Genomic DNA, 24963 nt, shown 5'->3' with positions numbered 1-24963 from the left:
TGCCTTTTATATTGGATTTAATTACTTTTTCGGTTACAATGTTAGGTTTATAGAATTTAGTTCTATGGATTTTATTTGCCAATACAATAGTAACAGTATGTTTTAGAATGAATTTTTTTGTTTGACCAAACCAGGAAATTCATAAAAATTAGTACCCCACAAAGAATCATTACCCCATGCATAGATGGTGATGAGACTGAGCTCATTGACGGGGTTATGTCATACAGAAACTGTTATAAAAATGACAGATGTGTGTCTTCCTTCTCATTTATGTGGATTTGACTGACTTATCTAAGATGTAAAAAGATTTATGCGAACAGTCAACCTGACAAAAATTAATGCCCCGATAAGCCATAAGTTTGGTTTACATTTGTTTATAAACAATGAAAGTATTTAGACAACAGAATATGTCAGAGTGTTCTAGATTCTGGATAACTTAGGTTTGCCATTAGACATATAGGGGTCCACTTTAGTACATGTATTTGGCTAATTGTAACCATTTCATTCAATAAGACTTGTCCATGTCTGAATTAGCTATTCAGTCATGCTGTACCACTTATTTTACAAATGAGAACACACATAGAAACACATTATCTCCTCATGAGCTTGATTATGGCAGAAACAGGTATGGAGGTCATATTTCTGTTCGAGCTTTGAGGATATTGGTTAACAGCTGCCCTTATGTTGTGGAATGTTATCATCAAGAGTTCATTTGTAAGATACTGCATGACATCCTCAAATATAAAGTTATCTACAGCGGCTACCCAGGGTCTGATGCAGATAAAAATGTTTACATATGTGGTTGTATTGGGTTTTATATGGTATTTGCAGGAAATTTCTTTATAAATCAAGTGAAGTTGAGTGACTTTTTATGATCTTAATTTATATGTCCACCAAAGTGAAGGAATAATGTTATCTTGTCTTACACAGGATGGGGAAGGACTCAAAAAGAACATATTTGGCTTGAGTTTTAACAATGTCCCCTTTCTGTCCTATCTGCTTTTCATAATGTCATTTAAAATCTTCAGAAACAGGTTGGCTTTCAATTTAAATTTTCAATTTTTAGAGCAGAGTTACATATATTCACAGTAATAAGTAGAAGACTAATTGTTCTCTACTATCAGTGCTATATCCAGGTTGACCCCCTTTTTTATCAGGAATTTTTTTTTTATTTTCAGCAAAATTTGGGTAAGAATAAGCAAAAATTAACCTGGAATCCCCTTTTCTGTTTCCCACAGTCAATGACTGTTTTCCTAACAAAACAAATCCTTACAGCATATGAAATTTTCAACTAGCCACGGGAAAGTGTAACTAAGTATCTAACTTTCCTTGACCAAAATTTCACGTGCCCCGGGTAACAGGAAATAGAAATCCTAACACTACCCCTAACCTTCTCAAAGTTTCTAAATCTGCCCCTGATTTTGTATTTCATATTTCATGAAAAAATCAAGTCATCCAGGTACTGATATTTGTTTTGATAGCAAGTCATCCTGATTTCTATCACTATCAAAGCCTGTTGTCAAAACTTGCCTTTCCAAACTTCCTCTTGGTCCAAAAATGCATATTTTAAAAGGTGTAAAAACAACGTCCCATTCAACTTAAGCCATTTGATAGTACATGTCAAACAAAGAAAACCAGAAAATCCAATTATTGTTACACTTGCATTCAGTGATTAAAATTGCAAAAACCATTAAAATGGCCATTAAAACCGGAATTAAAATCCTGCAGCATTGAAATCCCCGACTATTATAAACAGTAGCTGATTGTTGTGTGAAGTATTATCAAGTTTTTATAGTGTTATTTTATCTCCAGACTTCAATAATCCAGAGCAAACCTCACAGTAAGATAGATCACACATTAAAGTGAACAATTTACCATTCTAAGTCCATAAAATCAACATTTTATCCAAATTATACTGTTGATATTGTACTTCAAAGGTAATAATAAGGACTTGCTAGGTGTTCAGCTAAATGTCTGTTGCCGAGAATATGGGAGAAATTCTACACCCAGAATTCTATGACCTAATGTTATTGTGTGTTAACTAAGGTTTCTTGTGAGAAATTTCATATCTTTATGTATAGTTTCTTTTTTCTTTACTTTACACTGAGGATTTGAATAAGTAGAACTGAAATGATCTAAGCCTTTAGCTTGCAGAAATACCATCATTTAAAATGACATTTCATACAAAGTTAAATGATTTTTGTAATCTTTCTGGTATCCATTAGATTTTGTCCTGTACTTTGTTGATATCTGTATCACAGCTTAGCATGATACATGTAGGCTGTATTTTGTCTCCTGCTGTAACTTTTGATGGACCACAATTTTGTATTTGATGTTATGTAGACCCTGTAAGTTTGGCATGTTTTTGTCACAGGTTTCTCTAAGCTTTTACTGGGTTTAACTCCTTTTTTAGATCAAGTTTCAGAGATTTATGTCATGAGTAATTAGTCAGCTTTGCCTGAACCCAATCTCTTGTTTGAAAAAAAGATATTTGGAATAGTGAGGTTTTCTTGCTTGATAGTGGGCAATCACTTGGTTACTTTAACTCCCTGTGGAGTATTATTATTGAAATAATCCTAAGTAAAGCTAAAAGAGTCTCCAGGAAATACCATCCATCATTTTTATAGCTTTAACCTACTTTTTATTAAAAAGACATTTGCTGTAGTTCAATTTCTAGACCAGGACAAATATTTGATTGTGAAAGTGATGTCCATTTTCTTCAAGAAACTTGTAGCTGCTGCTGAGAATGATTCCAAGGCTTAAAATGTCATTATGGTACAGTCAAAGACCAAGTTATAGTCTAGAACTTCCTGTGATATCCTGGATTCACCAGACCTGATCTTTGATGTACAGGTTTGCATAAGAATCATGCAAAGAAAGAAACAGATCGTAGTTAAATTTTTGGGACACCTTTCTTAGTAACCTAAAATTCAGGCGTCGATTTCACAAAAAATTGTTAGTGTATAGTTGATCATAAGTAATGACATCACAACCTAAAATAGCATTATGACGTCATAATTTACGATCAATTTCACAGGACTTTTTGTGAAATTGATGCCAGATTTATGATCAGGTACAAATAATAGGTTTATCTAAGGTTTGGAAAGTAATGGAATTCGGCAGAGCAGTGTATTTGTATTCTATTTATATTTTCACTACAGAATATTATGTAATTAATAAATGTTTTAATCCACTTTTTGTACCTCTTCCATAGTTATACCACTGGTGAGACATATTTGCACTGTTTAGAAAGTTGACAAAAATATGGACTTGTCTTCCTCTGCCTGATTCTTAGGTGATCCGATTTACTTAAAGCAAAATAAAGATGTTTTCATGTGTACTTTTAAAGTTTTGATTGAAGTAAAATTAAAATTAACATATATATTACAAATAATTTTTTGTAAATATTTGACTGTGAAAGTGATGTACAGGATCATTTAATTTATGTTAAAGCATTTAATAGGAATTCGATAATTATTAATAAACATGATTGAAATATTATACTTTTTAAAAATTTTTAATTGAAACCTTGAATTGCCTTTATATAGAATTGAAAGAAATTTGTGTAAAATTAATTTTGAATTGATGGCATTGAATTCAAGATATTACTTTTAACTTGATCTTTTTAACAGGGCCTTATTGATTTCATTCACCTTGTGTTCAATTTATGAATATTTCGGTTGACAAACTGTAATAGAGGTTATGCTATTCTTTTATACAACAACTCTGATTCTTTTGAACTTATGTAATATAAAATTTATAGCAATTTTGTAATGTCATCAGAAATGGTTTTATTAGAGTTGGTTCAGTATTTTTAATGTTTTATTGTGAGATTTTTATACCCCCACTGATAGGTAATGAGAACTATAGTGTATTTTTCCATTTCTGTCTGTCTGTCAGTTTGTCTATTTTTCCACAAGATATTGCATTTTTATTTTACTCTGCTTCTTCTTTTGGTAATCATACTTACATTTTGTAACTAACTGTCCCAAGTCAGGAATTTCTGACCTCAGTATGTATTGTTTCGTTTTCACTTTCAGTTTACTTTAATGTTGCTGGAGTATATAGGGCAACTCTTTTAGAGTACCTGTGTATAATGTTGTATTAGTGACAACTCAAGCCTGTCCTGTAGTATGAGGGTTTCCTCGGCATTCACCGAAGACCCTTGGGTGGCCTTGAGCTAAGATTTTTCATCCCTGTTGGGTTGTTGTATCTTTTACATTTTCACCATTTCCGTTCTCACCATTTCCGTTCTCACCATTTCCATTCTAATTATATTACCTAGTATATTCCACATATCTAGTCATACAATGTTTACCTGATTTGGCAAAATCAAATCTTTTTTTTTTTTTGGAGTGAGTGTAATACTTGCACTTTCATGTAAAGAGTCAAAGAGAGACAGGCCCATTGTACCACCCCTGTCAAATTTGAAAACAATTGATATTCTCAATGAAATATTAATTATTGTTTATTTATACTTTAAAGTAATCATGCCTTGCTATACTTGATAATTTAGAGCATTTTACTCATGTTCCCTCTAACTTGAAATCCTTATTAATAAGCTGCTTTAGAAATAAGCAGATATTTTGGTTGCATTTTCCTTTTTTTGTCCTTCCTTTGATTTGGTATAAGCTGTATTTTATCATTCACATGTTATTACCTCCTTTACAGAAAACCTCTATGATGTTTAATTAAAATTAAAGCTGGAAAATACATACAAAATTAAATTGATTATCCTCAGGTCACAAGAGACACTTCCCGTCAATTTCAAAACATGAATAAAATGTATGCTTTAAGCCTAGTTTCTAATAATAAGTAAAAATGTAATCAATTAATTGTGTTGGATATAAAGTGTTAAGCACTGTGAATCTATTTTGCATATTCATAGGTATGCAGCGCCATTTAAAAAAAAAATGAATAGTTAAAGAGGAATAACTCTGTTTCATATAGATGTTATATTTCTCGAAATATTTATTTCCATCTATAAATATGCATTTGCATTTTATAGTCAGAAACCTAGACTATAGGAAAGCTAAGGTTGTCTTATATTTTTATTGTTCTTTTTGAAGTGGTTTTATCCAGGAAAATGCCAATCTACTCCCTAGACATGTATGACCACTTCCTTATTTACTGTATATCACACAGTTAGCTATACCAGTTATGACCATTTTTACAGGGCATGAGCACTGCTCATTACATATCTATGAAACTGTTTCTGGTGGACTATACTAATTTGCATAAAGGGGTGGGGTTTAATGTTGAGTGTGGTAGCGGTGATTGAGAAGATGGTTCAATATTAGGTTGATGGTCAAAGGGAGATAACTCAATATTATACTGCTTGCAAAAATTAAATGAATGTATTTCATTAACTAGTATCTTCAATTCTAAGGTGATCACATTAGAGTAATTCATGATGACAGGATGTTGCCACAGAATATGTAAGGCAGAATTATTTGTGGTCGATTCAAGTTAATATTTCTGACACGATAGATGTTACTTTTTGTGTGAATCAGATATGTAGATAATGATCGTTTACCATCTGTTGTTGGTATGTGAAGAGATGAAGGAATTTTTCTATATATTTCATTGATGAGTTTTATTAAATTAACTGTATACTGTAAACGTACTAATTTTTGCTATTTTCACAGTGGACAGAAAACTGCAAAAAATAGTACCCACGAAATTGATTTTTAACACTATTTAACGCATATCATTTTTTTGAATCTGCAAAAACTGATACCCACAAATATACTCACTTGACAGAATCCGCTAAAATTAGCAACCATGAAAATTAATCTGTTTACAGTACTTGGTAATGATTATTTGTTTGTTAATGCTGTATAGGTGTAACAAATATATTTTGAAAATGGAACAGAACATCAAAGACTGATATTGATTGGGTGTTTTGTTATAAGGGGTAATGCATTATAGATTTATGTAGAAAACCAGATAGAAATTAGATGAAATGTCTTTCAATTCAACTGAGTGATTTATTTATTTAATGATAATAATTATAGACCTATTATGGATGATAGACTTTCAACAATATTTTTACTATAAAAAGGACAAAAAGGACTAAAAACAAAAAAGTTTTTTTTTAATTTTTTATTTGCCTTGAGCATGAACAATGGTGACCAAAATACTACAAAGAAGAATAAATTATTAAATGAAAATAAAAAAAATCAATGATTAAAAAAGGCAAAAGTAAAAGGGGATAAATCCATAAAGTATTGAAAAGAAAAATATTGGTGAGGTTGATGAAAAAGGAAAGTATCATTCTTGCTGCCTTTTTTAAATATTCCATTTTATGTACAAATGCAGCATAATAATTTTTTCTTCTTTCAGTAAGCATATAAAAAAATAAAAAATTATGACCCTCAGGTACTGTGTACTTAATGCAATTGGTTCATGGGCAGGTTTTTGTACTTTTGTAAATTCAGTAAATATCCCTGGAGAAAAAAAGAATTTGTCTGTGGCTAGATCACAGAATTTGATATATGATCTTTATGATAATGTGATAGGATTTGTGGTTTTTCATGGTCAAAAAAGGCATAAAAATGTACTTGAAAGAAAATAATATATCTTTTGAAAATGCATTTATGAAAGGAAAGCTGATAGGTTTCATCTTTGATTATGAGATTTTATAAATTTTTTCATTAAATAATGGTCAGAGGAAATATTTCACAATTTTTCACCCATCTTTTATCACATAGTTGACCTTCTATGGGGATCAACCTAATATGGAAATATTGTGTATTGTTTATTTAAATTGCATGACAAATAAAAAGATATCTATGTTATAAGGGGGATCAAATCATTCAAATTGAAAACATGATAAAGAAAGATTTATTTTTTTCATGCATTGTTTACTGTTAAATGATCTGTCATAGAGAATAGATTAAATGATATCAATACCTATAAATAAATACTAAAACACAATGAAAATAAATTTGCGTCTCTTTCAAAATAAAAAGATTATCCATCATAAAATCACACCCCAATGAGGAATAGAATATATCTGTGTTAAATACCATAAGATAATTTCATGATAACATAAGAGTAAATAAAATGACTAATAAATGTCAAAATTATGTGGCAATCAGCCAAACCAAAGAAGGTGTAGATTTCAGGCAGAATAAAAAAAATTGTCTTCTAATGTCATTTGTTATGGATGAACTTGGAGTGAGATCATAACTGGGTCAATGTTTAAAGACTCATCTGATTGTATGAGTTGGAGGAATTATTCTAGATTTTGATCAGAAATGCTTGTGGTATGGATCTTAATTTCACAACAGTAAGTCATATTTTTTTTTTATGTTCTTTTTAGATATTTACATACATGTTTTTTCTTTAAATAATTTTAAAAAAGTACTGTTTGATAAGTTATGGTCTTCATCATGAGTTTTTGTTACTTATACAGATGCTTACTCCATTTTGAAGACTCAGAAATTTCATATTCCCTAATTTTGGAACTTTTTTATATTACATGTAGATATTTATACATTTTGGGACTAAATGTAATGGGTATTTTGGTAAAACTTTGTTTGTACAAATGTAATGAATTTAAAAATGATTTGCTGATATCATCAGCTTTGTTCTGTGTCAATGAAAAATAAACATCGATCTACATGTACATGTATGAAATAAGAATTTGTGGTTTAACTTACTAATTTACAAAAAAATATCATTTGAACTATTGTAGGTTGGCTGTAAATGGATCAGGAAATCACGCAATCTTGTCAAGGGATACATGTGCACATGTAGTAAAATTTCAAATTATCAAAAGAACTTTGAAAAAATATGAATAAAAAACAATTGATGTTTCTTTTTATCATATTTGATATTTAAAGGCAACAGACAGTTGTCTGTAAATTTATTTCCTTTCACCTGTTAAATGTTAATTTTTTTGCATTCTCAGATATAAAACTTTGCCTGTCATAAGGTATCAATTTTGGATTTTACAACAAGGCTGTAATTTTGACTGGTATGAAATAAAACCTAGGAATGACAAATAGATTGTATCTCTACTAAAATAGAGAAGTACCAAGGAGTTCATTTACTGTCTTTTTACAACAATAAAACCAAACCATCTAATTATATATCTATGTAAATTTAAGGCCCAACCATTTAGATTTTTATCAAGAAATGCTCCAGGGGCTACAAATGTATCACTACTAGTAAGTTGTATATTTAATCCTTAATACACTTTTATGGCCTATGAATCTCTTTAAATATGTTAGGACCTTGTGTTTGGCCATAATGTTCTTGAAGAAAATAAATATTAGAGACTTATTTAAATTTTACAGCGTAGCCCATAAAACTGCTAGCCATTTATATTCTTGAGTTTTGACATTTTAGTGCTTTCACACTAACAAAGTGACATTTAAAATAATGAAAGGCCAATTATCACCTTCATTGATGGAAATTATCCACTTAATAAATCTTAATCTTTTAATCTCTGGATTAAGTGGATGGGCTAATCAGATTTGTTATCTTGATGAAATAAGAGGATAGTTCTGTCAAATCTTAAAAAAACCCTTCTATATTAAGTGTTATTTTGTATGATGTACTATATATAACTTATTTTTTAATTGAGATTTCTATAATAAGCCAGAATGTTCAAGCATGTTTTGACACTATGGAACTTAATCACAAATCGGGCAAACAGTACTTAACACCTCTTAACCTTTCAATTGCTGAAAAAAAATAAGACATTATTAGAGTGGAGAGGACTACTCCTTATTTTGGCAGAATGGTGTTCAGTTTGTTTAAGGTAAATAAGTTTGATGTCTCTAAACTTTAAATAGATATCATTGATAAGTACTTTGCATCTAACATTCCACCTCTGAAGCCATAAAATGTAAATGAAACATGCACTTTCATCAGAATTTGTCAAACACCCTCCAATTTTGTCTTCACCATGTATACAATCTATTATAATTTTATAATAGAAAATTTGAAAAATGTATTGAAAAGAGCCAGTTTGCACATGCCGTTAAAACATAAAGTATAGTTTATAGTAGATCTATGCTTTGTTTCACATTGTGAGTTATGGGAGAAGATTTTCACCTTAATCAAATTACCAGATTATGGACCAACTGCTCTGAAAAAAAAGAAAAACTGCAATGGAGACCTGATATTACATCTATGGGTCAGACAATTTACGGTTCAGTAAGCCAGACTATGGTTTCTATGTAAAATTAGCAGCTGATTCAACTCCATGACTGTAACATCTTGAGGATTGTTTTCACATTCAGGCATTGATTTTGTTAAAAATTCACTAAGCTGGGTGTAAAATTAGATGTTTTTGTAGAGAGTTTGATTTTGAAAGATGAATTTTCATCAGGTATGTTATTACAGTGTACATGTTTTTGTAGAGGATTTAATTTGAAAAATGAATATTCATCAGGTATGGTATTTTAGCATTTTCTACCTTCTAATTAGCTGTTGAATTTTTTGTGGATTTCGTGAGGAAATTTGGATTTTGTTCTGATCTGTAATTTTCATGTTGATGATGATTTTATGACCATTGATTTAGTATTACTACATATCTAAGGTAGGCAATTAAACCAATATGCTCATTGCTTGTTTTCTGTGAAGGTACATTGAATTTGTGAATTTGATAGATGGAATAACATGGTATTGATAAACCTAGTTTTCCTTTATTGTCTATTTATACTTCTGGACACAAGGGAGAGTTAAGTTCTCAAAAACATTTGCAGTACCATTCTATTTGTAAGCATATTTGTCATTGCAAACTTTAATTGTTGAAATTTTGATGTAATTGGCACGCTAAACTTGACTTTTCAATTAATTGGTACAAATTGGGGAGGGGGTCGTCTTCAGTCAGAAATCTGTAAAGTGGTAGTCTCAATGTCAGATTTGTAGGAGAGGGGATTTCCTTCCTCCATGGAATTGAAAAAAAAATGTATATATTTACATGAAATCTTGAACTTTCCATTAAATTTTCTAAAAACTTGTCCTGCCTTGCTCCAATGAGCATAACTTAAAGCAGTTAGTTCTGTTTTCTTCCCCTAATTTAAATCTTAGATTTGTCCCTTAGTTTAGCTAACACTTGCATCCTTTTGTTGAGATTGTCAGTTGATATCAAAAAAATTTTCAAAACTGGATATTTTACTTGGCTTATAGACCAGGTCATTTTCAGACTCCTCTCTAGTTTCTTGAGGGTATCATTACATCAGCAGAAAGCATCAGTGATGATCTAATAATCACATGACATGTGGTTGACTTTCAGGTGTTCACCATGACAGGTGGACAATGATTGAACTATTACCTGTTCTTGTCAATCTCCATAAAAAGATGACTATGATAACAGTTTGAGGTAAATGGACTTTCCATATTCTTCAGTTTGTGGCATTGCAGGTGTTAATGACTTTGTCAACCTGTCACATCTTAAAATTCTGGAATATCAGAGTCTCCTGAGATTCCAGGAAAAGGATTGACATTCTTGTACAATAGCACAAGATGGAAGCAGAATATTTATGTATTAGCTATTTCTTAAAATCAGATATGGCATATAGATTTTAGAACTCAATGGGCAATTTCTGTATCTTTTTTTTTTGCCAGAAGGGTTGAAAAAACCACAGAACATTATAGCTCTTCTAGTTTCTATGATCTTCCACCACCACAAAAAATTGTATAGATATTAATTCTTGCCAAAATCCATAAATATGACATTGATAACACTTAAAAGGTAATTGGTTTTACATATTCTATTGTTTATGGTATATTGCAGGTGTTAGTTCACAATAGCTTTCTCAGCCTTGGAAATTTTAAAGTGTCTTGTAGAAGGAAGATGAAAAAAAAACATCAATGTCAATTTATTTCCTTATGATAAAAGTTGGTTTTACTCGGGTATTGCCTATGAAAATAACGGAACATATAGTTTCTTCCTCAAATCAGGATTATTTGAGGTTTAATCTCTGACTATTTTGCAAAATTTTTTGCAAGTCATTGGCTTGGGTGGTGAAGAAATATGTGAATTTTATAGCTAGCCTGACCATTTCAAGTTGAAGAACTATGCCAGCTTTCTATACTTGAAAATCTAAAGATGTGCTCTTTTCAGGTACACTCCTTTCTTTGGTTGTCAGTGTTAGCAGTACCATGTACATGTATGTTAATGAAAAACAGGTTTTTAATACTAACTGACGCATTTTAGCAGCTTTTTACATTATCTTTAGATTTCTGTGGAAAAGAAAGTTTCATAAGGTTTTATTATAAAACATCATATTTTTGCAACAAGAATGATAAAGAAATCATGCATGTATATTAGAATATTGCAAGAAGATTAGATAGACCTTTTATATGATGGGTTATCGTGGTTCGAGTTATGCTTTTGATAAGATGTGCACTCTAGACCTGTTTATTTACAGTTGTATGGTACAGAAAGTTTTCTAGTCCAGGAAGTTTTCTAGTCCAGAAAATAGTATGACATTGGTTTTGAATTGTCAGAGGAGGGCAGTTCGAACATTCTTGAGGTCAGAGCTATGTTATCATAAGCCAAATTAAGTTAATTTAGACCATAACTCATGGGGCTAAACATGAATATCAGCAAATGATCAGCAAATGATCAGTGGGGAATCGGTGGGAAATCTCTAATATTCCAGTTTTATTCTTCAGTACATTTATTTTTGATGATTATGACCAGCTTTCAAGTGTAAATCAAACAATGGCAGAGATTAAGGGCTAATTTGAGAAATGATTTGGCAAATAGTGAAAATTATTTCATAGTTTGAGCAAAATGTTTACTGGACCCAAATTATGTTCTGATAATGCTTATCTAGTAGATATATGTATGTACATGTATGACTGCCATGTTACAAGTAAGATCATTGGCATTCAGGTTTAAAATAAGAAATTTAGAAGTCAAGGGGTTTGAATTAAAAGACATTATGACAGGGATGGCCATTGAATACACTTAAAAGAATGCATGCAGTGACCATCTCAGAAGCTTTAGAAATTTTGGTAATTGAGGGTAGGAAGGTTGTTTTGTGTACTTAAAGGATTTTAAAGTAAATTTCATGTTAAACATTCTGGCTTCATGGTACTAACCAGTACCCATTCGGAAGCCTGCCATAGAAACATTCTGGCTTCATGGTACTGACCAGTGCCCATTCGGAAGCCTGCCATAGACTATATATAAGTGTTGTTCTCAGGTTAAGGGTGCTAATATGATTTTAGGCTTTGGCTTGAGGGATGGAGCAATTTGTAATTAAATAATGATTATGATAATGATGCACTGCCATGTAGTTATGTCTTGACCAATGGGAATATGTGCTTTGACACTGTGTCAAAAATTTAAACAATCACTTCTGAATTAACTATGCCATTAACAGAACCATTTTGAGCCATTCATACTTCAGACTCTCTACAAATATAGAACATGGCTGATGCTTCATCCCTTCAATTGATTGTAGATCTTTTAATGCTTATAATAATCCTTTACTAACTTTTGTAACAAATGTTTTGCCAACTATTATCCACAAAAATAGATAAAGAACATGAAAATGCAAAATAGAAATGGCAGAAAACCAAACCTCAAATCCCTAATGTATTGTTTTTATCAGTACCAGGGGTGATTTGATTTAGTTAGGAGACTATAAATTGCCTATAAGATCTGGTAGCTGTAACTTCACCCTAATTAACATGTCTCCTGAGCCCTATTGTTTTACCAATGAAATCTATCATGCATGAAGTTATGGTAGGAACACATGGCTGCAAGGAGGAAATACTTTTTGTTGTTTATAGTTGAGAGTAGTTACCTTGTCTGGTGTTGGTCTATACAGGGTCTGTATGGGTAGTGGCTTAGTGAGGCTGTGTAGGGTATTGGCCTATGGAGGGTCTATATTGGTAAAGGTCTAGTGAGGCTGTGTAGGGTATTGGGCTATGTTAGTGGATAAGTTTTTGTGGTAGTTCAAAAAGTTTATGAAAAGTACATTTATATATTATTTTGTAATAGTTTCTTCAATAGATTTATTGCGAAAGCCAATTCCAGTGATGAAAAAGGCCCAAGTTGCAATATCCATGCAGACACATCATTCAAAAGAGAATGACTAATGCATGTCTGATAAGTCAAGCATATTTCATATTTTTGTAAGAAATCATCGTTTAGATTTTAACTTTGTAATGTGGTTTCCCTGTATGCTTGGAGGTTGTTGTTTGGGCAATTTTCAGAACTATTGTTTCTTGAACTCAGATACTACATTTGAATGGATTATTCTTTTAGATGTTAAAGATACTTTCATACATTTATACTGATAGCACTGACAAAAATACAATGTAGCAACCTTCACAAACTTAAAACTGGTATTCCAAACAAAGTGTGAGTATCAGACGAACAAAGGGACAAAGCTAAATTCTTTTTTATATCATCTGCTTTGTATCTGATGAAATACTTGATAAAATTGAAAGGTAAGCACTTTCTCTCCAGTATGAAACCTGACAAAGGTAATCTATGTACACCTGAACCATGAAGACCCTCACTGAAGGCAATACACATCCACTCAAATTTCAATAGTTATCAACCTTATTCAGGATCATAATGAGATCAGTCATTATCTTCAGGTAAATTTCTCTGTAAATTTATACTACAATTTCACATTATGGTTAATTATGGTAAAATGTATTTTTACAAAAAAAAATGTATTAAAATGGCCAGGGGTCATGTACTTCTGGTTTAGATAATAGAGATTTTTTTGACAAAAGACTGGTGACAGTGGTTCAGGGGTAACATTTTAGGGACATTTTAACTTGTAAGCTAATTCATCATGTCAAGTGTTTTGAAAGTGGCAGTTGTGTTTTCATTTTTCAAAGTTTAAAGTTTGATCAGTGAAAGGGACAATATATTATGTTGTTGAAAGGACATTGTGTTCAGATGGTAAGTTCTATTTATAGTTTTTGTGGTCCAATAATTTGTTTAAGATTTCTGTTGTATGGAGTATTACTTTGAGTTGACCACAAAATGTTTATTTTATGTTAAAAAAAATTTCCAGTACTCATTCATCATGGAAAAAAAATCTGGATGAGTATTGCACAAGTTTTAAATATAGTCTGACATTCACGGTTCCCTCTGGCATATTTTGACTTCTGTCGGAAGTGACTAGAAAACCACAATTTGGTATTTCAAGTCATGTTTTTCTTTACGTTGGAAATATTTTATCTGAAGAGGTTAATGTGATTGCTAGAAGTTTTGAAATGACGTTTTTTAATGGCTAAAAATACCAAAATATTGTAGACAGGGCATCATATAAGTGAAAAATACAAAGCATGACAAAGACTAACAAGATTAATATGCTTAAAATTGACCTTAAGATATGTAGATTAATAAAAATTGAGCTACAGACAGGCAGGCAGGGCTCATTGTGATGCCCATTCAAAAGTAGCGATGAGCAACTTTTAAAGAATGTCAACACATATCTTTATAGTATTTTGCATAGTTCTGAAGACATTCCAAAGAAAAAAAATATTATATTGAGTTGTCTTTTTCATAACAAGAACCAGATTTATGATAAATTAGGTCACACTTTCACATAAATCTGTTGTCATGTAGACTGAATAGGTTTGTATGTAAACAGAGTCATCAGGCCACTTAACTCTGGAGAGAGAATCAAATATTTTCTTCAGATAACAAAAATTAGAGAATGTATACTCAATCATGTGGAACCATTTTGACAGATGGGTCAACCACTCAAGTGTGAAATTGTGAACAATGGCAGGTAAACTATAGCTGTAAGTAGTGTGAGTTGGTTTTACTTGGGATAATGTTCTTTATGAGCCATGAAGGTATTTATTTTACATCCATTTTTATATATCTCTTAAAGGTTATGGCTTATTTGGAAAAAAATTCAATTTTATAATTGTCAGATAGACGAAATTTTCTCTTTTTTCAAAATTTTGTATAAAGAATACGGTTATGACAGTGGGAGAATGTTAAGTGTTTGAAGTATAAATAGTTGCAAAGTGTGTTTGTTTGCGAGATCTTGAATCCATGTCCAAAGGGATATTGGTGGTTTCGTGTTTCTTGTTCAGGTATACACTGCTTAAAAAAATGAAATATATGTATTGCCATGCTTGTTAAATAAAAGGCTGTAAAGATTTCAATATGTAAATCCAAGAGATTTGGCAAAATTTTGAAAGATCAAGGAGAAAAAGCAATTGATAAAGAAAATTGGGGATAAAATCTGCATCAAATATGGAAGTCTTTCTGAAATTCTGTGACATTAAATAAGCAGGGGCAGATCCAAACACTTTGAAAAGGAGGAGGGCCAGCCAGAGTTCTTTAGAAAGGGAGGTGTTAGGACATTATTTGCCATTTTTGTCAATTATGCACATGAATAAAAAGGGGGGTTGACACCCCGTGCGCTTCTTGATCCACTACTGACAGGCCAGCATATTGAACTTGCTCAGCATTTTACTTTTATACTTAGAATGTTAAGAATAAAAAAAAAATGTATTTCTGATTTGTTTTACTTTGCAGTGAGGTTGTTAAAAAATGTACATCTCAGTTTCATAAACCCTGTCAGTGTTCTAGGATTGTCAGTGTCCTATTTCCTGTTGACCGGGGCAAGTGAAATTTGGGTCCGGGAAAGTTAGATACTTAGTTACACTTTCCCGTGGCAAGTTGAAAACTTAATATGCTGTAAGGATTTGTTTTGTTAGGAAAGCAGTCATTGACTGTGGGAATGTTGATTTTATATGGATTTTTCTGGAGGAAACCTCAATTTATGAAAAATCCTAGAACACTGCCCTTAACACTTTTTTTTTCAGAAAAAACTCAAACATTTCATGTCCACACATTAGTATATTATTATTGACATTCAATTTTTTTCCCTTATAAAGTAAATAGTGTTTGCAATGAACCTATATGGATGACTAAGTTACTACAAACTTTGATATAGTAAATATTTCTCCAGTGTATCACAGGATATCTATAGTGTCTGTGTCCCGTAATAATCTTATTTAATCTTTATAAAACCGTCATTATGAATTTCTATATATTCTTATCTATATTACATTGATTATGCAAAAATCTTACTAATATTTGAATGGACTGACACACTCATTATTAGCCCTCTTAATCTCAAATTACATAAAGGCATTAGGCCAAGCTGAAAATATTCTTTCTTTCTTGAGTTAGTTTCTTGTCATTTCCCATTGATTTTTCACTTCAGTGTGCTCAGTCTTTAATAGCAATTGTAAAAACAGAAATTTTGAAAATTGATATTAAAATTGATTCAAAAGACAGATATTTCTTTTTGTGAGTATTGACCTTCCACTTTATAGGGTCACGGTTTTACCCTCAGCCCCATAATCCTTAATTACATAAAAGGTATTTACATTTTAAATGACAGTGTTTACATAACTTGATAAACCAGATTTACTACAATAACTGTAAGTACACAAAAGTCTAGCCCCCCCCCCCCTCATCTAACTCTGTTTGGTCTATTTATCCATACATTAGAAACTACAAAGACACTACAAAAGACCTCATTAAAAATAAAAGTTTAAGACCTAGGGTTAAGTAGTCATTCTATTTCACGCCATGTTAGCGAAACCAGATTTCTGTTTTGTATAGTAGATGTAATTAACTCCCTGGGGTGCTGGGGGTATATTATTTACCTTGGTCAGTTAAATGGACAAAATGTGATTGATACTTTGAAAAGGTATAATTTCTATTTGTCATTTGTCATGCTGTGATTTTAGTTGGTTGACTTTTAAATGGTTACTGATAAATTTAAGTGAATGATAATTGTAGTTTTTGTTTCGTGGCCTTTTGAAACAGATGTTCATTTAAGTTTATCCTCTCAGTTTTGGGTGAATTTTGTTAATTCATAAGCTCTGTATTAAGCTGTAGTCAGCACAATCTAATTAAAACTAGATCTTGCAATTTGTTCAATGTGGGAAGTAGTGGACAAATTACAAGATCTTTTCTTTTTATTAGATTGTAGTCAGCAATATGTGACAGAAATAGAAACTAACTTTGTAAAAGAATCATCAATTGGTTGACAATTTTGACCACAAATTGCAGAAGCCAACTTTAGAGCTAAGGAAGAATGACAAATTTATAGTCACCAACAGCAGAGCCTCTTCTTATTTCTAGGAAAATTGTTGCATCAGTCATTTTTTTTACATGTTCATAATTTCATACTTTGCCTTTTAGGCTATTACCTTCTCTGTTAGCTTGACCATACACTTATTGTAGATAAACAACAATTTTAACTGTGGCATTTAGTTGTTTATTTTTAGACATGTTCTTTCTTCTGATTTCATAACAGTTTTCAAATTGCTTTATCAAGATAATAGTAGGAAAATATGCAGATCTGAAATTTTCCATTTTTCATCCAGTTGGATGACATCCAGACAGTGTATATCAAGTATTTGAAAAAAATCTTTTTCATCTGTCAGATGTAATATCTTCTATCATGTTAATGATATACAAAATTAGCACAAGCTTTAATTAACATGATATATGTGAGTCTTTTATGTACAGTCTTTCACCATATTAATAGACCCATATGTCAGTCTTTTATGACAGTGAAAAAAAGTACTCTTTTTCATCCAAATGGAAATCTATTTATTTAATTCAACATTGATTTATCTACCCAAAGAACTCTTTAAAATCATAGTATCTGATAAATTTCTCATTGACCTAATGACCATTCATTTAAAACCATGTGATCAATAGTTTTCTTTTGAATAAAATCAGATAGTATCAGAGGGATGAAATGAGTTATTGATCTTAGTAATACCACTCCATGTAAAAACCATGCAGTGACTCGTAAAAAAAATGATTACTTGTTCAATATTCTACATTGTTTACTTTGGTGTAAACTTGATTGCCAAATGACCGATTTTACATTGTTGATTAATTGTGATTGCATTTGAATAAAATGAAAAGAATTGAGGAAATAAAATAATTGCTCAACTAGTTACAAACAGAAGTAATGCCTTTGACCAACTGCCATATATTTATAAACAAACAGAAAATAATAGTTGTATTGGGATATTAGTTGTACATTAGTTTGACCTGGCATTTTGATGTACATCTGACAAGTTTTCTGGGGAAAAAAGGTAAAATGTACTTAATGACACATATAATTACAAACACAACTGGTAGCACCTTGAAATTTACAGACTGCCTGATTCTTGAAAAGACTAATATATAAACATCCAAGCTTGTTAACAGCTGATGAAATTGACATCAACCAATAATAATTGTATATTTCATTGCCCAGGTATCTGACCTGAATACATATTGTAATTAACCTGGTGGGAAATAGCTTTGTCTCAACAGGTATAAATTACCATCAAAGCTAAGTGATTATGTGACATCAGGTGATATTTATAAACAGAAATATTTGGAATTCTGACTTTTTTTTTATGGATATGTTTTTCTTGTTTACAAGGTAATTTTTGTGTTTTTATACATGTATCTATTGCTTTTATTCATCATGTGATACAAAATGTATATTGTACCATTGGTAACATGTTTTGAAGTTGTGGTTTTGGATTTTTTTGCAATAGTCACTGTCAGATAGTTGCTTTTTTCCTGATGATATCCTCCATTACATGTGACTCAAATATCACATCATCAATTTAAATCATCATCAATATTCATCAATTGAACACAGTGATACAGATGATTTGTTTTGTTAAATGCTGAAAATTTTATGGAGCTCTCTCATTGCAAAGAATTTCTTTCATGTGCTTTTAGCCATTTACATGTAACATGTGGCAGCTAAAATATTGGTGATATTTTTTGTAACAGTACTTTATCACTCTCTCAAATACCAGGATGAAATTTAACTACAGTTGCACTGAAAAAGAAACAATACCAGTATTTTGAATGTTAACAGATTTTTTGTTGACCTTTTTCAAGCCATGAAAGAAAGAAAGATGTTAATTCCAAAAATACTGTATTGTGGCTCCTCAAGAATTTAATTCATTCCAAATCTTTCATTACATTTTCTGAATGAATAACACTACAAGGTTTCACTTCCTATATTTGTATGTAGGTTTCTCTGATGTCAAAATAAATGACAAGTTAACCTAATGAATGATAATGATTAAGTGTAAGTGTTTGTAAGAATCAGGCAAAATGGAAAAAATCAGAAACATACATGTCAAATCCCCACTGATCTGACAATAAAATATCACTCAAGGATGTTTTCTCGATTTGAAGAGACCTTTATCTGATCTTTGCATGAAAGTTAAAAAAAAATGAGGTTTTTGACAAGAGTTATCTGCCCTTGAAGTGTTAAATTTCAATGCATTTCAAAGAAATTATAACTCAATGCACGAACATGATATGGAAAATATTGTCCTTTTTCCTTGATTGTTATGGTTCAAATAGTCAAATTACACTATCAAAATGGTGTTTTTTTTTATACCATGTTTCACCCACTGCCTGATTCTTACTGAGACTTACACTTAAACATTAGAAAGAAGTTTATGCTATGTGTCAGATAAACATATGTACTATTGAAAAGCAGGCTTGTTATTTGTTTAAGGAGTCTAATCTAACATTTCTTTTCAATATGGTAAGCATGTCTTCAAGGCTGACAAATATTATTAGGCTTACCTATTTTGATTAGTCAAATTATAATTTGGCAAAATATATGACAATTTCTGTGTAACATTCACTATGTTGAAGGCAATTAATTTCATTAGAAGCAAACTTTTATACAGTGTTAAGTAGCAGTCTTTGTAAGAATCATGCAAAATCTGAAAAATGTGATACACCCCAAAAAAGGCTACACATATTTTTTTTTTGTAATCAAGTTGTTTTATGGGTTTATACTATGAAATGTGTAATTATTCATTCAAATCTGCCTGCTCTTAGGAGATAATCAACATTTAAAATCCAATAGATTCTGTTGTATTTGAGTGTCATTTACAGAGTTATCTCCCTTAATTTTGAAATCTACAGTGCATTCTATATAATTTTTATTTCCTAAGAACATGGGATATATGAAAAACTGAAATGTTAATTTCTGCTTATTATGGCAATTCAAACAAAATATCAAAAATAAAAATATGTAGGCTTTTTACCCATGAATCACATTTTGCATGATTCTTAGCTGGAGTGCTGCTTAATATCTGAATTTGAGATAACAATATAAATATTCAAAATCATCAACATTTTAGAGGCAGTGAAACTAATTTCTACTTGTCACTTATAAGTTAGAAAACAACCGCTAGTGGTTGTACTTGTGTCATTTCTAAATATATGAGGATGAATAGCTAAAGTATAACATTTGAATTGATTTTTGTTTTATTAAAAATTGTCATCAAGATATTTGTGTCTGCCACAAAGTCTGCATTATTTTGAATTGATTTTTGTTCAATTACAATTGTCATCAAGATATTTGAGTCTAGCACTAAGTCTGCATTATCACAGCAATTGAAAGGATGGTTTGAAAGAATAGTTAACCATATTTATTAAGAAAAAATACTGAGTTTTTTATCGGCTTTTTATGTACAGTGAGTCTATCCATTCATTCTGTGATAGAATCTGACTGATTCTATAAGACACACTGTAAAAAAATTATAACATATGTGACATGAAGCACAGAAAGTAGAATAAACCACTTATAAACCCTTGACATTATAATCCTAAACCTAATTGAAATATGAACTTCAATTATGTCTTTTTCCTCAGACAAAGTTGTGGTGTCCTTAATTATAAGCATAAAAGTTTGAGGATAGTCTGTTCTTATACCATTATCTTCAATGACATCATTCTCTTAGTTAAATGTTGTCCTCAACATGTTATGAGAGGAATAATTTTCATTTTAAATCAGAATTTACAAGGCATTGACACACTTTGAATTGGAGTTGCCTCCCTTGGAGTATGGGGAGTTGCACAAGTGAATTTAAAATGGTGAGCTTCATAACTTTTTGCAAATTGGGTGTGCAAAGGCTGCCATGTAGGGGGATTAACTTACATACAGTCATGTATTTCTTTCTGATGCCTGAATACTACTTTGGTACTTTGTTCAGTTTTTTGTCTTGTTTGCTGTTCTGCAAATGATTTGAGTGACTAGAATTTGAATGTTTTAACAGCTATCAGCAGGAATAAGCCTAGAGCAAGCAGTCTACTAATTAATTTAAATTTTGTTAGGTTATTTCACTAAAGTTATTTTCTCATTTCAGTCACCAGCCAGAGGGATTATTAAGCCTATAGCATTCAAGCCAGTGGTCATCAATGCTAACAACAGTTACATCAGTAATAACAATGACAGTATGGCACATGAGAGTCATGTGATTGGACAAAATGGTGGACACCCATCACCACAGTCTGTTCATGTGGACAGTGATAGGTCTAGCAGTTTTTCAAGTGGAAGCACAAAACATTTTTCACCGGCCGACAGACCAGATATTTTTTCTATGGCAAATGTGAGTCGTGTTTCTTCAAACCATATGGATGGATATGTTGGAACCCCATCCCCTAGCGATAGCGGGGTGGGGGAATTGGAGGCCATGTTGCGAGAAAAAGATGCTGAGATAAACACACTCAGAGAAGTTATGGATAAAAATGAGAGAGCCATATTTCAAGTTTATGACGAAAAGAAAAAGTCATGGTTAAAAGAAATCCATGAAATTAAAAATGACTATGAGCAGAAATTAAAAATATTACAACGCAAAGCCTACAAAACTGAACAGGTTTTATCATTACAGTCATTTAAAGCCCAACAAGAACTGAAATCCATACAACAAGAACTAGAAAATGTTAAAGGAGAAAGAGACAATCTCATGAAAAAGAGTGAATGGGTTGAAGCTCGCTGCTCGGATATGATGTCCATGCAGGGACGAAGTAGTTCACAAGGATCAGAGTTTCAGCATTCATTTGAAGTTACAGACCTTCAGCAGAAAGTTGAAGATCTTAATTCAAGTTTAGCTAAACAGAATGAAGACATTCAATTATTGCAGTTTAGACTTCAAGAAAAGGAATGTGAAATTGCAGAGAGAGAAGATGAACTCTCAAGGACATTCAAAGAAGTTGCAAATAGAAATGAGGAAGTGAAAACACTTCGAGCAAACTTACGAAGAGTGTCAGGAGATAGTGATATGGAGTTCACAGACTCTAGCTTCTGTTCATGTGATAAGGAAATACAAGTGGAGTTTAGAAACACTTTCACGTCTCCTAGTACAGGAGTTAAGTCTCCTGGAGGTGACAGTCAATCAAGTTTACAGCAAGAAATTCAGGAATTGCGTACGGCATTACAGGCAAAAAATGAAAATTTCGAAAAAGAAAAAGAACAGTGGAAAGATGAGAAAAATAAAGTGATACGATACCAGAAACAATTACAACTCAATTATTTACAAATGTACAATAAAAATCGTATGCTTGAAGCAGAGGTAGAACAATTAACGCTGGATTTAGAAAATCGTGATATTAAATTAATGGCCATGAATGGAGGCGAAGAATCTATGTGCTAGAAAATATTTCAATGGTGCTATACTATACATACATTTACTATCTGTTGTCCGATCAGTCATTGAAGAGGGCAACCTGACCTTAAAATGAATGTTTTAAATACATGTACGTGTACATACATATATGTACTTTTTGTAAGTTTTGAGAATTGATCAGTATTTGATATTGTTCAGTATGTTAAAGAATCTTATTTTAAATTTCAAAATGAAAGGGTTTTTTTTATAAAAGGGAGGTAATTCTTTTACTTTCAGTATTCATTCTATAGTACAAAATACGATAATTTTGAGTTATGGTGAATCTGATCAGTTTGATCTGGATTTACTCACAGATTCTTAGGAAACTTCCCATTGTGTTGTTTTTGAGGACATTACATAAAGAACTATGTATTAAAAAGATTCAGAGATGGATTTTCAATGTTTTTACAGTTATAATAATAACTGGGTTAGATTATGTATCATCTGATTCTCATTGATTTCCCATTAGAGCAGGAAAAACAGGAGAATAAAGAATAATTTTATTCAGGCGTTAAGGTATTTTATGATATTAGTGTCTGGTTATGGGTATTACTGGAACAGTTCAATCAATATAAAACATGACGCCATATGGAATTAATGTAAAAGTACTCAATTTTCATAGATTGTGTGCCGATTCAATTAATAAATTAAGTATGTTTGTGGAAGAGAATTACCTCCCCTTGTTTCAAATTTTGGTTTAGATGTAAAGTGGATTTTGCAAACAGTGATAAAGTAGTCCTTTTGATATTGACATTTTGATAAGTAAAAATCAAATACTGGTATTGTTGATTTGGATATTTCTGCTGGGCTTTGCAAGGGGGCAATAAATAGGTTTATGCCCTGTCTTTGTGAATATTTGTGAATGAATAAGGACGAAGACTAAGTGTCCTTCCATGAAGAAGAGATTGCTGTAACTTACTGAAATCATCTGCTATATGTTACAAAACACCATAGAATTTTCTATTTAAATCACCTCCCCCCCTTTTTCTGAAGCATTCTTTGTCAAATGAAATATATAATTAAAGTTAGATGTACGTTATTTAGTATGTGCCAAATTTGTTGTTTATAGTGTAAACTGTTTGTAGTTATATTATTAGGATTTCAAAGACTGCAGCATTTATTGTGTGAATTATGCTTTTATGATATGCATTTTTAGTAATTGTTATTTGGCATCAATTAGTAGATTATTTTGGCAGCTCTTTTGCACCATCATGTACAGCTGTGAACATTTTTGTTTCGAAAGCTGTCACTTCAATATCAAGGAAACACCATTTTTTTGGTCATAAGTAAATTTCCTATTTAAGCTTTGATAATTTTTTTTTTTTTTAAATGAGACTCCTTTGTACATTTGTAATGCTTCTTTTTTGTTTTTGTTTTTGAAGCATTTATATAGATAAAAGGAGTTCACTTGTTTTCCTTAATCCATTAATTTCTGAAATAGCTCAAAATCCTGATGTGATCAAAATTTGCTATTAAATAAAAAAGTAAATTTGTTCAAGAAACAGAAAATCTCTATTCCTTTAAAAGGCCAATACAAGTCAGACATCATTTGTATTCTTCTAAGGTCAAGTTTATTTTCGTGTCCTTAAGGTCTTGACCCGATATGTCTGTCATGAAACAAAGTGTTTGTTATGAGACAGTACTGTGTTTGTTCATGGCCATTATCTCAGTTTTATCGACAGGGGACAATATTGGAGTATTTCATGATAAGTGCATGTTTTCCACATTCATAGATGGCAGTTCATGATTTAATGATCCATTTAAATGTTGTTCTATGAATAGTGTGCTAGCCTGTTCTTGGAATTGCCAGTACTTTAAAGTAGCACTGCTATAAAATGTATGTTTAGACTTTTGATGTTTCATTTTCGCTCATATTGAAAGACTCAATTATTTTATTTCTAGTCATGGTCAAAGGGAAGCAACTCTAATACAAATATGAGAAAAATAGTTGTTGTACAATTCAGTTTCAATTGAAGGACTTGGAAAGTCTTCCAGTGATGAATATGTTATAATATTATAATGACATAAAATATGAAACCTTAATTTGTTGTTTTCTTAGTCCTAATTTACTAGAACATTAGATTACAGCGTCGATGTCGAAATCCCCCCCCCCCATATAAATAATCTTAGGCAAATAGAAAATGAAATACCATCAAAAAAGCTCATCCTGTAATATTACTTAATGAATCATCCAAGGAGCACAACTCCTTAAAAAATGCAAAGGTCATTACATAAAAACAGGAACTGGGCAAAAAATGTAGAACAAACAATTTTAACAAATTGCCTGACTGGGGAGGATAACACAACAATAAAAAAATATCTGTACACTATCTATAAAGTCAATTACCAGTATGAATTATTGTATAAGTAGAGTAGGAAAATTAAGTGTGTCTAATGGGAAGGCAAACATCAGCCCCACTGGCAGTGGTGTACAACTATAGAGTGGAATTGGATTAGGTACAGATCCCTATCCCTCTATTAAATATGCAC

At 31.4% G+C, this 24963-nt stretch overlaps 1 protein-coding gene across 11 annotated transcripts in view; it reads left to right on the top strand.

The window, feature by feature from the left end:
- Nucleotides 1-24516, top strand: part of LOC148621371 (leucine zipper putative tumor suppressor 2 homolog) — a 59464-nt gene extending 34948 nt beyond the window's left edge. For all 11 annotated transcript variants that reach the window (XM_088575619.1, XM_088575621.1, XM_088575617.1 and 8 more), the window contains one exon: nucleotides 21175-24516. In XM_088575619.1, coding sequence (XP_088431745.1) covers nucleotides 21175-22461 — 1287 coding nt within the window. In that variant the 3' untranslated portion in view covers nucleotides 22462-24516. The remainder of the gene's footprint in view (nucleotides 1-21174) is intronic.
- The last annotated feature ends 447 nt before the right edge of the window (nucleotides 24517-24963 follow it).

Source organism: Perna viridis, chromosome 3, assembly GCF_037379345.1.
Source record: "Perna viridis isolate PV_CMFRI_1.1 ecotype Kerala chromosome 3, ASM3737934v1, whole genome shotgun sequence".
Lineage (NCBI taxonomy): Eukaryota > Metazoa > Mollusca > Bivalvia > Mytilida > Mytilidae > Perna > Perna viridis.
The sequence above is the reverse complement of the archived record's forward strand: the minus strand, read 5'-3'. Positions and strand labels throughout refer to the sequence as shown.